The 12,223-nt window shown below is 41.6% G+C and overlaps 1 protein-coding gene across 1 annotated transcript in view; it reads left to right on the forward strand.

The window, feature by feature from the left end:
- Positions 1-12,223, forward strand: part of SHB (SH2 domain containing adaptor protein B) — a 93,783-nt gene that overhangs the window by 17,036 nt on the left and 64,524 nt on the right. Inside the window, exon 2 of the mRNA XM_009275865.2 lies at positions 3,805-3,922. Coding sequence (XP_009274140.1) covers positions 3,805-3,922 — 118 coding nt within the window. The remainder of the gene's footprint in view (positions 1-3,804; positions 3,923-12,223) is intronic.

Below are 12,223 nucleotides of genomic sequence, written 5' to 3' on the forward strand. Positions count from 1 at the left end.
GGTCGGCGGGTGGTGAGCAATTGTACTGTGCATCACTTGTTTTGTGTGTTATTATTATTATCATATTATTATTATCATTTTATTTCAATTATTAAACTGTTTTTATCTCAACCCATGAGTTTTTTCTCACTTGTGCTCTTCCAATTCTCTCCCCCATCCCAGCGGGGTGGGGGGGAGTGAGCGAGCGGCTGCGTGGTGCTTAGTTGCCGACTGAAATTAAACCACGACAAGAGCCTTACTGCACATTCAAGGGATGTACCTGGGATACTCATAGGCTTGTGAACAGAACTTGAATGTAAGATTGGCAAGCTCGGGCTTTGTGAGGATGGCATGAAGTGGTATGAGGACAATGTATTCATACCCTCTGACATGAAGCAAATGTTTTGTTTATTATATGTACCATGACTAGAAAACTCTTGTATTCAGAACCTTGTCATTCATCAGAAGACTTTGTCTGTACTTTGACTTTGTCTGACCTACTGCATATAGGCTTGCTAAGGTAAAAGTAATTTCTGGGGAGATGGCACAAAGATTTGCAGAGTAGGAACCCTTTTTCTGGCTGGGATCTCTGAGAACAGGAGAAATAATCTTCCATAATGTGATTGTGAAAAGGAGTTTAGACGTTTACAGTAGGTATGTTATAACAGAACTAACAAGCATACTCATTTGAGGTTTTCAAGCCTTTTTGAATGAATGCTTCTTTATTAAAGAAGTAGAAAAACTTGAGCCTTCCTGTAAGTGGAGAATTTATAGCTGTTAGCAAGTATAGAAGAAATCAAATGATGGCACTGGCCAGCTGCTATATCTAGGCTGAGAATTAGTAAATTTTAATATATATGGAAACAGTAGCAGTCACTTGGGGAGCCTTCTGGCAGCTCAGAGCTGTAAAGCTACTTGTAATAAGGAAATACAGGTATACAGCTCCAGGAAGGTGAAGCAGACTGCTCTTTCTGCCTGACTGAGTGCTGAAAAGTGGGTATGGGATTTGTTGGGGGGGGTTTCTTTGGTTTTTTGGTTTGGGGTGGTGTTTTTTGGGGGGGTGGGGTGGGGTGTCATCTGGGGGAGCTGGTTTGCCCAATCTGGCAGATTTGATAGGTTACCTGATTGAAAACATAGTTATGGTGAGCTCTCATAGTGCTTGTGACACTATTATTCATCTGAAGGGAAGGAGTTTACACCCACTGTCCAAGCTAGGGGAAGTTTTCACTCCAGGGATTACTGTCGTGGATATATTTCCAGCCTCAATCTGATCTGGTACAGATTTACAGATAATAAAATAGAATAATAGTAATAAATACAATAATAAAATAACGTGGGTTTGGACTTCCTTACATTTTTTTTTTTTTTTTACTTGTTAGAAAGCAGCTTTTGCTTTGTTAGACCTCTTCTGAATAACAAGTTAGTTGCTTTAGTCCTCCTGTTCATGTGCAATACAGGAAGCTCTTGAATATGTTACCATTAAGCTTAAAGCAAATCAGTCTTAATTTTTATCTTGTTTGACAGCATTGTATATGTGTAATTTTCCTCCTAGTGTATTTTTGGCAAATTGAGAAGAAGAAATATCAAATAACTGTGTTAGACTGCTATGTTTCATGTTTTAGTACAGTTATGCTAAGGATTGGCAAGTATTGTCAACATTTGTAATAGAGAGCGGCACAGAGCCCATGCTATCATCCAGCAGCTCTTGACAGGATTGCATTAGAAGACTAAATGGATGGCATTTCAGCTGCAGCACTTCTGGAGATAAACCTGTCCTTGTGACTAGGAGAAATTACTGCTGCGTGATTGTTGTCTTTGTCTTAAGTGTGTGCAGCTGCTGTCACTTGATTTGCTGCTTGGGCATATGTTGCCAGACATGGGAGAGGGGACTTCTTTCCTTTGGGTTAACTGTTTTTCACAATAATGAGGCAGTAATTTTGGACACTAAGTGAGAGAAAGAATTTTTTTCTCCCTCTTATCCATGTCAGTCTGGTAGTTTCCCGTCAGAAACTTCCAGTCACTTTAAACTTTGAGTGGAGGAAAACACAATTAATTTCTAATTAAAACATCAACCCCAGATACTTTGGTATCCCAGCTGTTAACCTGTGACTGTAGGACAGCTAAGTCTTGCTCTGACACTCACATCCGTGTATTCAGTGATAACAAATACATCTTCTAAAATGTCCCTTCTTTGGAATGTGCTTGCGGGTGGTCTGTAGTCCAGGGTTGGGAGCTTATGCTGAGGAATGTCGTGGGATTTTTTTGGTTGACTGGTTTTTTGTTTTGTTTTGGGGGGGAGGGTTGGCAAGCAAAATAACTAGTATAAAATTGCAGTGTGGCAGTGTTGCAGGGCCTGAGTAGTGACTCCAAAGTGTGTTAGATGTTTTATTGCCTACTCTTAATGGAGATCTCTGCCTTTTGTAATAAATTGTTCCTTTACTCCATGGCATTTGTGCAGGCGTTTGATCTGGAAATGCTTGTGTGTCCTGTTTTTTGCTCTGTCTGATGGGGTATGCTGGGAGCAGGAGACAGAAGCAGATGCAGCTTCAGTCTCATAGCTGGCAATGTACTCATGGTTCTTTGTTGAAAAGATTGAAGTTGTTGGAATAGCAGTCTGCTGTCAGTCTTACTGGTGCTGGTCTTAAAGATGTAGAGTAACTGGTGAGACAGAAAGAGTCTTAGTTGAAAAATCCCTCTTAAAGAGAGTAGGCCTTCAGGGCAGAACCCTTTAGGCTTGCCCTGCTTTGAGTGAGGGGTTGGACACAGTGATCTCCCGGGGTTCTTTCTCACCTGAATTATTTTATGATTCTGTGGGGATTCTGATGCTGAGGCCTGCCTCTGCTTTCTCTGCTTCAGACTCTTTTGCCTGTCCTACATTACATCTCTGTGCCCTGCAGTTCTCATATGAGGATTTTTTTCTTTGCCCTGGTCCCCTTGTCAGTTTATAGAAACCAAGATTAATTCTACCCCTTCAGTAACATGGAGAAATGATTCCTGTTACTTTAATCAGCTGATTAAAAAGCCTATATAACCCATGGGACTTACACAGCACAAAATGGTTTTGTAGGGGTCAGGGGAGCAAGGTAATGTGGAGTAAGGGGTGAGATTTTCTAACCTTCAGGTTTTTCTAGTCTCCTAATGTTGAAAGGAAACTTGTTCTTCTGACAGATAATTTCTTTTTGCTGCCTTTTGTCCTAGTTCACAAAATACAGGTAAATATAATGTTCCTTTGAGAGAAAGATTGGCACAGATGGGTTCAAGGAAGTAAGTTTAAACAAGAAACTTGTTTTCTGTTTTGTTCCTTTCCAACTGAAAACTAAAATTACAAAGCTTCTTATTAATGCAGTGAAAAGAATAGCCTTTGAGTATTTCTTTGAAAATACTTTAACAATATTTTCAGTTGTAGCTGATAAACCTAAAAAGCAGAGGGGGTGAAGTAAGTGCAAGTGAAAGTGTGCTTTTTTTGCTGAATATTAGCAAACTTCTCTGATAAGAATTGCACTGGATTGAATGTGCTGACTGATTGGATCTTTCTAATTTGTCCATCCCGATTATTCCATATCTTGCGCTAGTCAGAAATCTTTCGACATAGAGTCTGCCTTTATGAGGTTTCTGGTATGAACAGGAGCACACTTCTATTTCAGCACCATTTAGTAAACTGATTTGTGGCAATTGTGTATTTGTCCTCTGAACTCAGACTGTACTCTGAAGATGGCATAGGATGCAGCTGTGTGAAACTGGGTTATTTGCTGGTAGGGTGTTACTGCCTTCTAGTTTGCACATCTGACTGGAGATTCTAGTAACAGTTACTTTCTTGTCTTTCAGGTATTGATAGCTGATGACTACTCAGATCCATTTGATGCCAAAAGTGAGTTGAATAGAATGGGAAAAGGGGAGAACACTGGCTATATGGAACCATATGAAGCCCAGAGAATAATGACTGGTAAGAAAAGACAATTGCACATGTGAGCTTTAATTGCATGGCAGTTCACATGGATATTACAGCTGCTATGAAACAGAAATGTCCTTTGGCATGCAAAACCATGTTTATGAAGATGCTTATGTAGTCAAAAGTAAACACCGTGGAGGCTTTTCATGTGCCTGCAGATGCCTTGATATCTAAAAATACTGCTCTGGACTTCACTATTGAATATAGATGGTTTGTACTGTCATGTGGGAAGATGAAAATGTGAGCACTGGGAGTTGGAGTGTATATTGCTCAGCTTGGCAATGTCAAGGCTGTCATGTGTGTACGTAGTAGGGATGGCCAAAACATGACATTGTGTTAGTTCACTTAAAAAGAGTTGATCAATTTGCTTATGGCCTTTTTTCCCTCAGTCAGATTCAGACTTCTTGGTCTTCCCTCTGTTGGAGGAGGGCTGCAAAGCTACATCTTTGTGTAGCTTCCTTCCTTCCTTCCTCGCTTCTCTGATGGTTTTTTGTACCAATGGCAAAATGAGACACTTTAGGATGCCTGTGAGCCTTTAACTGCTATTCTTGGTAGCGTCCTTTCTTTTCTGTCATGTAGGGAGGTGGTTAATGGTGGTATTGTTTTAGGAGTTTGGACTGTTTGAACCCCTTGTCCTGGCATTACGCAACTGTACTGTCCATGTATTTTCCTCATATTATCTGCATCCATTTCCTACTTGTTGGCTGTGCAGTCTGTAAACTTTTCTCGGGTATGGGGCCATATGTTTTTGAGTTATGATGATTTGGCTCAGTCAACATACATCTTTGTGCAGATCAATTGTGCATTTCTCAGATTTGTACTGCAGGTCCTCTTTTTCTCATTATGAGGTAAAAGTCACTCTTGTGCCCAGTTAAGTTGATTGTATGCTTTCCTTTTCTATTGGCAGCTCCTGTTTTGAGCCCTCAGAAAAGATTAATCAGTGGGGGAAGATGAGGCTGTTGGATGCAAAGATCCTTTTTTCATGCAAGTGTTCCTATTTTTCTTTTCTTAAATAGCATTTCTGAAGAGTGACACAGGACATGACATGTAGACTATATTGTTTGGAAGTTTTCAGTGTCTTATAGAGGGGCTGGGAGCTTTTATTTCTCATTGGTGTAAATCTATTCATTCTAGTTGAGTAATTTCTCAGAAAACTAGATTAGTCCCAATAAGTTCTTGCTCTTTATACAGCAGTGATGAGCATTTGTAATTTTAACGATGAAGTTTACAATGCTTTGATTTCTTTCTTCCTGTGTTTAGGACAGGAGCTTATTCTATCTCCTTTTCCAGATTAGAGCCATAATAAATGGGATGGTTTAGTGGACAATACTGGATGGCTTAGTGGACAATACTGGATGGCTTAGCTAAAGTAAGGGACAGTAAATTTGTGTACCCTTGCAATTGCAAGACACCCTTTTGCCAAATTGGTGTTTGGTGCAGCTGATAAGCTGTTCTATCTGCTCTGTCTGTTATTATAAAGCCAACATGAGGAGCTCTCAAAGATGGTAAAGGCACTTTCAAAACTGGGGTTTAATTGACTATAATGATATAGCAAGTGTTCTGAAAATGCATTTGAGCCAGTAGTAGATGCTTGACGTCTCCCTGAAGATGTTTAGTGTTTTGAGATTCCGGTATTTGGTTTCCAGTCATCTTGTCCTAATGCTGGTAGAAATGGAGAAAGTCTTCCCATAAAACTCAGTGAGGTCAGGTTATATTCCACTATATTCAAGCATGTGGTTTTGTGTTTGGATTTTTTATTGCACTGATGTTGCCTTTGCATTTTACTTGACAAATAAAAATCCAAAGGCATCTTTTTGGAGAGTTTTTAAAGATTCAGTTTATATTTCACAGGTGAGTTCTATTATGTGTCTACTACTTCTAAAGAAGACCTTTGGACTGCAGTTTTGTTGGCCTCAAAATGCTTACTGTTTTGTTTGTAATGTTTGTTTGTTAGCTATGCTGTCTGATGAACAAAAGAATGTTATATGGCTATCCATTTAGTTTAACTAATCTGGTGAAGTCCTTCTGACTGTATTTAACATGGATTAATCCCAGAGAGAGGGCATCTGCATACCCCAGCAGAATGCACATTAGGAGAGACAGAAAACAAAACAAGCTTTTTGTCAGTTATTCCTTGTTTACAGATGTACTCTTGATCAACTCTGGAAACCAGGTGTAAGGGCTAGTTTGAAAAAGGAACCTAAAGTTTTTCTGCATGCTGCATGCCCTTGAGTTAGTAGAGAATTAGGCAAAAGCAAATGTCCATATGAAATAAGACCCTATTATTTCAATTTGAGAAGCTAAGCTTACACCTGAATAGAAATGTATCATGTCTGAAATAACGAATATGTTCATTCAAACCTTATTCTTCCTCCCCGAAAGCTCTGTGGGCTCATAGTTGTGATGCAGTTGGTTCCCAGCTGATGTTTAATTAAAAAAAAAAAGCCTTTAAGTTGATGATTTCAATAAACTATTGAATGGTCTATCTGATTCCATGCTGTCTGTGGTTGGAATTGGGTTTTATCAGGCTTGAAGTTTCTTCTGCTGATAGTGTAATACTATCAGACAGTAAAAATACTGTCTTCCTAGATTTGTGGTTATGTTGATTGAAAGAAAGCAACCTTTATGCTAAGGTTTGGAAAGGCTTTTCAAGGAAAGGCTTGACCTGAGGCTAAGGTAGAGCATGTTGAGAATGAATGCATGTTTGTAAGAAGCTGTCATCTCCTGGCAGCCAAACACATCTGCTGGCCTGTGCTGATATTCGTAAGTGTCTGTCCTGTCTTCAAGAAGTCCATGCCAGAGGTTCAGAAAAAATCGCTGGGAATCCAGTTCCTGGTGTGCTGTGTGGTGTGAGTCTCAGCTTGGGTGGGTGTGCACCCAAAGCCACAGGAACAGTGTTGCATCTTTGCCTTATCCCCAACCTGTTTGGGGATTGGACATCCCAGAGTAAATTCAGGTGTATGAAAGAAGTTCTCTGTGATCTTAATATCTGACATACTGTATCCTGGACTATGCATGAAATAAGATCCTGGCCTGGCTGCTATCAGGCATGCATGCATGCATGAACACAAGTAGAGATAGCTAAGAAGATGCTGATTTCTAAGGATCCTGAGGAGTAGGTGGAACAGAGAGAAAAAAGTAACCTGCTAAGAAGATACTGGCATTGCCGATACTGTCTGGATAACCATGTCCATGGAAGAAATAGATGAGGAAGGATTGGAGGCAAAGAAAAGAGGAAAGAAGAAACAATGCGAGATAACATTACTGTGACTGGGGTTCCTCATAAAGCTGCAACCACATGTGCTGATTTACATCTGAGCTGTCTGACAGCTGAACGGACTCTGTTCTCTCTTGGAACAGCAGTATAAATCCCCATTGTTCCCTTGCAAGGGCTAGACTGTCTATCCAAGTGTGTTGTAAGTATGGTGTTTCCACTGCTTTCTTATGCAAGCTTTCAATTCTTATTTTGCCCCTAGCATCAGTTTGTAGCTGCTGCAATAGCTGCTGCAATAACATGTGGCCCATCACAGAAAAAGGCCTGTGCTGCCTTACCAAGCCTGTAACCAAGCGTCATTGCTTGGATCAGGTGTAGGAGGTACTTCATGCTTGAGAGAGAGTTCCCCAGGGGAGCAGTGGCTGGAGATGCTGCATTTGAACAGAAGTGAATGGTTGAGACACTGTGAGGCCAAAGTGGTGGTGCCCGTAACATCCAGGCTGTTCCGTCATCCATTCTTCTCAGGGAATGCTAGGGGAAGAGAAGTTAGGTTCCACCTGAGTATTTACTCCCATCAGCCTGCACTGGATGTCAAATCCAGTGAGAGGGGTCTGTTTGTTTTCTGTGATAATCCCTTACCTGAGAGGTGGAAAGGTGCCCTCAATTCAGGGATATGGCTATGCTGGGAAAAAATGTGGGTATCTTTTTTCCCTTTAAAATCCCCTTAAAGTCATAAGGTCCTACCCTGTGAGCTGGAAGGGATTGTGCCTTTCCCCTTTCTCGTGACAACTGTGCATGTTGACACCACTTTTCCAGGTATCTCTGCCTCTCAGAAGGAATTTAGTCAAGTCCTCAGACTGCATGAAACACTTGCAATCAAATGCCAAATCAAGGCAGTCTCTACCACAGCCATCTGTGTGCTGGATCATAGACTGCATCTAAAACACACCTTTGGAGGAGGATCCAATTTTGGATTGTCACTCAGATGGAGATACACTGTCAGCCAAGTTGTTGCACAAAGAAATGTATCCTTTCAAGGTATGATGAAGAATACCGGCTACAAGAATGAGATAATAGATTGCATCTGTTGCCCTTCCTAACTTGCTGCTTGGCTTTGAAGGGAGCCCCTTACCTCCAACTCACAATTTTTTGTGTACAAGGTGCCTAGCATGATACATGTTATACTATAAAAATCAGTTTACTTTAACAACAGTAAAATTAAGGTCAGTTCAAGTCTCAAATTAATTTGGAACCACATTAACAAAAATGGGGGGGTGGCGTCTGTGAGAGGGGAAGTAAAAAGCATTATCTGAGGGGCATGCCTACCTTGAGGGATGTGTGGTGGCAAAAACACTGTTGTCTTTTCCAGATCAGAAGCTCTGTTTTCTGTGCTCTAGAACAGGTAATGAAGGAGAGTTAGGCAGGCTAGGCCCTTGAGTTAGGACAATGGTTTGAAAGTTGAGGTAAGCATATGGTACATCAGTGCCTTGATTTGTTAGCAATCTAGAAGTGCCTCAGGTCTGTGCCCTACCTGTAAGTTTGAATGTACACCATGTTTTTCCTTTGCTTTTTTAGGCATCACCTAGCACTGTGCCAGCAACATCAGCCCCTGCATGGCATTCTGGCCTCTGTATCATGCATCTGCCTCAGGGATATGGTAGACAGGGAGAAACCCCTCTTCTTGTATTTCAGAATTCTGTAGTCTTCAGTGGGTAGCATTTCTGAAAATAGTTACTTTCCTTGAGATGTAACATGCCATGTGGTATTCCTCATGGAGCAAATGCTGTGTTGTGAACAGACTTCAGAAGGCTGTCATAACACTATTGATAAAATATACACTGTGCCTCTCTTCTGTTTGGGGTAACTTTAGAGGCTACTCAGGGCATAAAAAATCTCCTTCCGGACAGTCAAATGCAGGTGTTTGAGGAAGCAGTTTTGTTATTGATGCATTTCTCACAAGAGGCTAGTCACACAGTTGTCCTGGGACCTGGGCATGTTAGATGTGGTAGGTGGGATACGCTGACCCACGAGATCAGGGGAAGTGCTCGATGTGCATTGAGTCCCGAATCAACAGAGCAGCATGCTGCCAGTACCCCTTGAAGAATGGAAGATCTAAGTTTTTTGCAAAAGGGCTTCTGGCCATAAATGGAAAGCTGAATTCAAGTCTCCCGGACATGTCCTTCCCCATACAAGCCTGGTCTGTGTAGGGCAGGCTGAACAGATAAGCTCGTGTACATGCTCCAGGGGTGGGTGACTGGTACAGGAGAAGGATCTGTGTGCTGGGCCTGAAGAGCTGGAAATTATTTCTAGGGATGCTGTAGAGCATTTGGATCATGGCACAGAGATACCTGTTGTCTTGCCTGTGTTCTTCAATGCATTCATCAACCTGGGTGATGATACATCTGCACTATCAGCAAAGGTGAACATAAACTAAGGGAAGTGCTTGATGAGGAAGGGCAGAGCCTCCATCCAGAGCGGCCTTAATAAATGTGAGGATTTTGTCAACAGGAGCTTTTCTGAGGTTAAAAAAGGGGAATGTTAGAGAGAATTCCAAAGGAAAATTCACAGCTTCGTTCACAGGCTCACAACATTAGCTTCTTCCTTCCTTACTTCTTTTTCTGTGTATTTATCATCTTGTCTCTACATACATCATCCTGGCTATGCAGTAGAACAGCAGTGAGCAAGTTTAATTAGCTCACACCTAGGGATTTTGTGCTTTGCCTCCCTCCCCGTGGATGCAGAATGCTGAGCCTCCTCTATAGGTGCAGGCAGTGCTAGAAGAGCAAATGCCTTCATGTACTTCACTGCTTCTTTCTAGGGACTGCAGTAAGAGTCTGTGCCTGAATCACAATGGAATCTCCAACGCATGACAGGCAGCCTAGCAAAAGCAGTGCACCTGCCTTGACTGGGAGCTCCCCATGGACATGCTGGGAGCATTAACTCTGTCTTGCTGCAAGCTATCACAGAAATGTTGGGAGTGTCGGGAAAAGCAGCATTCCCATGAACCTGCACCTACTTCAAAAGGTCTTGGGTGTCAGTTTCCCTTGTAGCTAGTGAGGCCATTTTTTTGTTCAGACATGTAACTTCACCTGAATAGTCACTACAGCACATTGGTGGTGAGTCAGTACTTGTAACATCCTTTACCTCTGGCATCTTGCTTGTTGGCGCCTAGTTTACCGCTGCAAATAATGTAAAAAGAGCAGTGATAATTACTGTGATACATATTAGGCTGCATAGATTAGCACATACAGCATGGAATGCTTAGAAAGAACATTTCTGGTCTATTGAAGGTCACTGAGCCTAGCAAGCCAACCTGTGATCTTTAAGCACTGTAGTGGCTCTGTTTAAGATTTGCTATCTGCTCGTATTTGAACATGGCAAACAGCTGTAGCCAACACAGAAGAGGCAGTGTGTTTGCCCACTAAGCTCAACAGCTGGCATAGTTTTCAAAAGACTTTAAGCTTCTTCTCTTATTCCTACATTTGAGTGTGTTCCAATTCTACATTCTATTTGAGGATCTAACACTAGGCTAGCCATGACTAGAAATCAGCTCAAAATGAGAATTTATCCATCGTCAATCTCTCATATGATACTGTGGATTCCTTGCTAGAACTCTTATGTTCATTGTCTTGTTGCCAGCTGGTGTGAATAAGACTACATCCTGGTCATTCTATCAGAAAAAGGTTTATGCTTTTTTCTTAAAAAAAATGTGGGACAAAGTGCAAGGTAACTCTTCACTCTTGACATTGATGTATGTGCTCTCAACTCATTGTTTGCAATGTGGAGAGCCACTGGGTAAGATTTGAAGAAGTTCAATAGCACACAGGAGTAAGCTTGTGACTGGTAACAAGATGGCTTTATTTACATGTTCGGAGTTTTCTAAAGGGCTGCACTGGAAATCTTGGGGAGCTCTTCCTAGAGCTGACAAAGAAGGGGATGTCTGATGTGTCCTGAGCATACCCATGATTTGGGGCATAGTGCTAGTGTTACTGTGTGTGTGGACCTCATCTGCTGCTAGCCTGATTGTAGTGCAGAATTCCCTGCAGCCCAGCAGAAGCGAGGACTTATGTTCTGAACAGCTGTGCTCCTTCTTTAAAATATGCCAGAAGTAATGTTAGTTAGAAACCTCCTGGGCTTCCGCATCTATTTCAAGTTGTTTCTTACTTCATTAGAAATTTGGACAGAGATTTCATTCAGCAATGATTTAAAGGAAAGAAGTTGTCTAGGGACAATTACAGAAGAGGACTTCTTCCTTTGCATTAGGTCTGATGTGCATGAATTGAGGGAGGCATGTTTGAAATAATGCTGGATCTGTTTCAACATAAGTCCTTACCTTCTCTCTGAGCAAAGCACTAGATCTCACGTGCTGTGAAACTGTATCACTTTAGATCCATGGCCAGTTGCCTCCATGATCAAGTGTACTTCTCTTCCTGTCTTCATGGAGCACTTCACACCCCATCAGTGAGTGTGAGGAGATGAGGCTGGAATGTATGGAGTCTTATTTCTCATGTTGGAAGAGACTGTGGTGTGGTGTGTTTGCTATAACTAGGTGCCTAACTGGGGGTGGAAACCAGCTGTGCATAAAATGAACAATATTCCTCTATGTTTAAATCTGTCTCCTCCCTTAAAATTATTTAAGGCATTCTCTCTAATATTTAATATTATGGTGGTGCTTCCTGCTCTGGAGAGTGCATACCAGCTTACAAATGCCTGAAAATTAAAAACTAACTCTTCATCTCTACTCTCTACAGCTGGGTAACTGTAAAATTGGCCTTTTCCTGAAAGAGTAACCATCCCCCGACCTTGGTCTGGAATAGGAGTTAGAAAGAGAGACACCCTGTGTCTTGCCACTCAATGCATCAGTTGCATGCACAGAATCTTGTTGCTTAGTTTCAGTGTACAAACATATTGTCCAGAATGGGTTTAAGCCAGGAGCCTAGACAAGAGGCAGCTTCAGGGAGACCTTATTGCAGCCTATCAGTACTTAAAGGGGGCTTCTAAAAAAGATGGCGGCAAACTTTTTAGCATGGCCTGTTGCGACAGGACAAGGGGGAATGGCTTTAAACTAAAGGGGGGTAGAT

This window comes from Aptenodytes forsteri, unplaced genomic scaffold (assembly GCF_000699145.1).
Source record: "Aptenodytes forsteri isolate BGI_AS27 unplaced genomic scaffold, ASM69914v1 Scaffold91, whole genome shotgun sequence".
In the NCBI taxonomy this organism is placed as follows: domain Eukaryota; kingdom Metazoa; phylum Chordata; class Aves; order Sphenisciformes; family Spheniscidae; genus Aptenodytes; species Aptenodytes forsteri.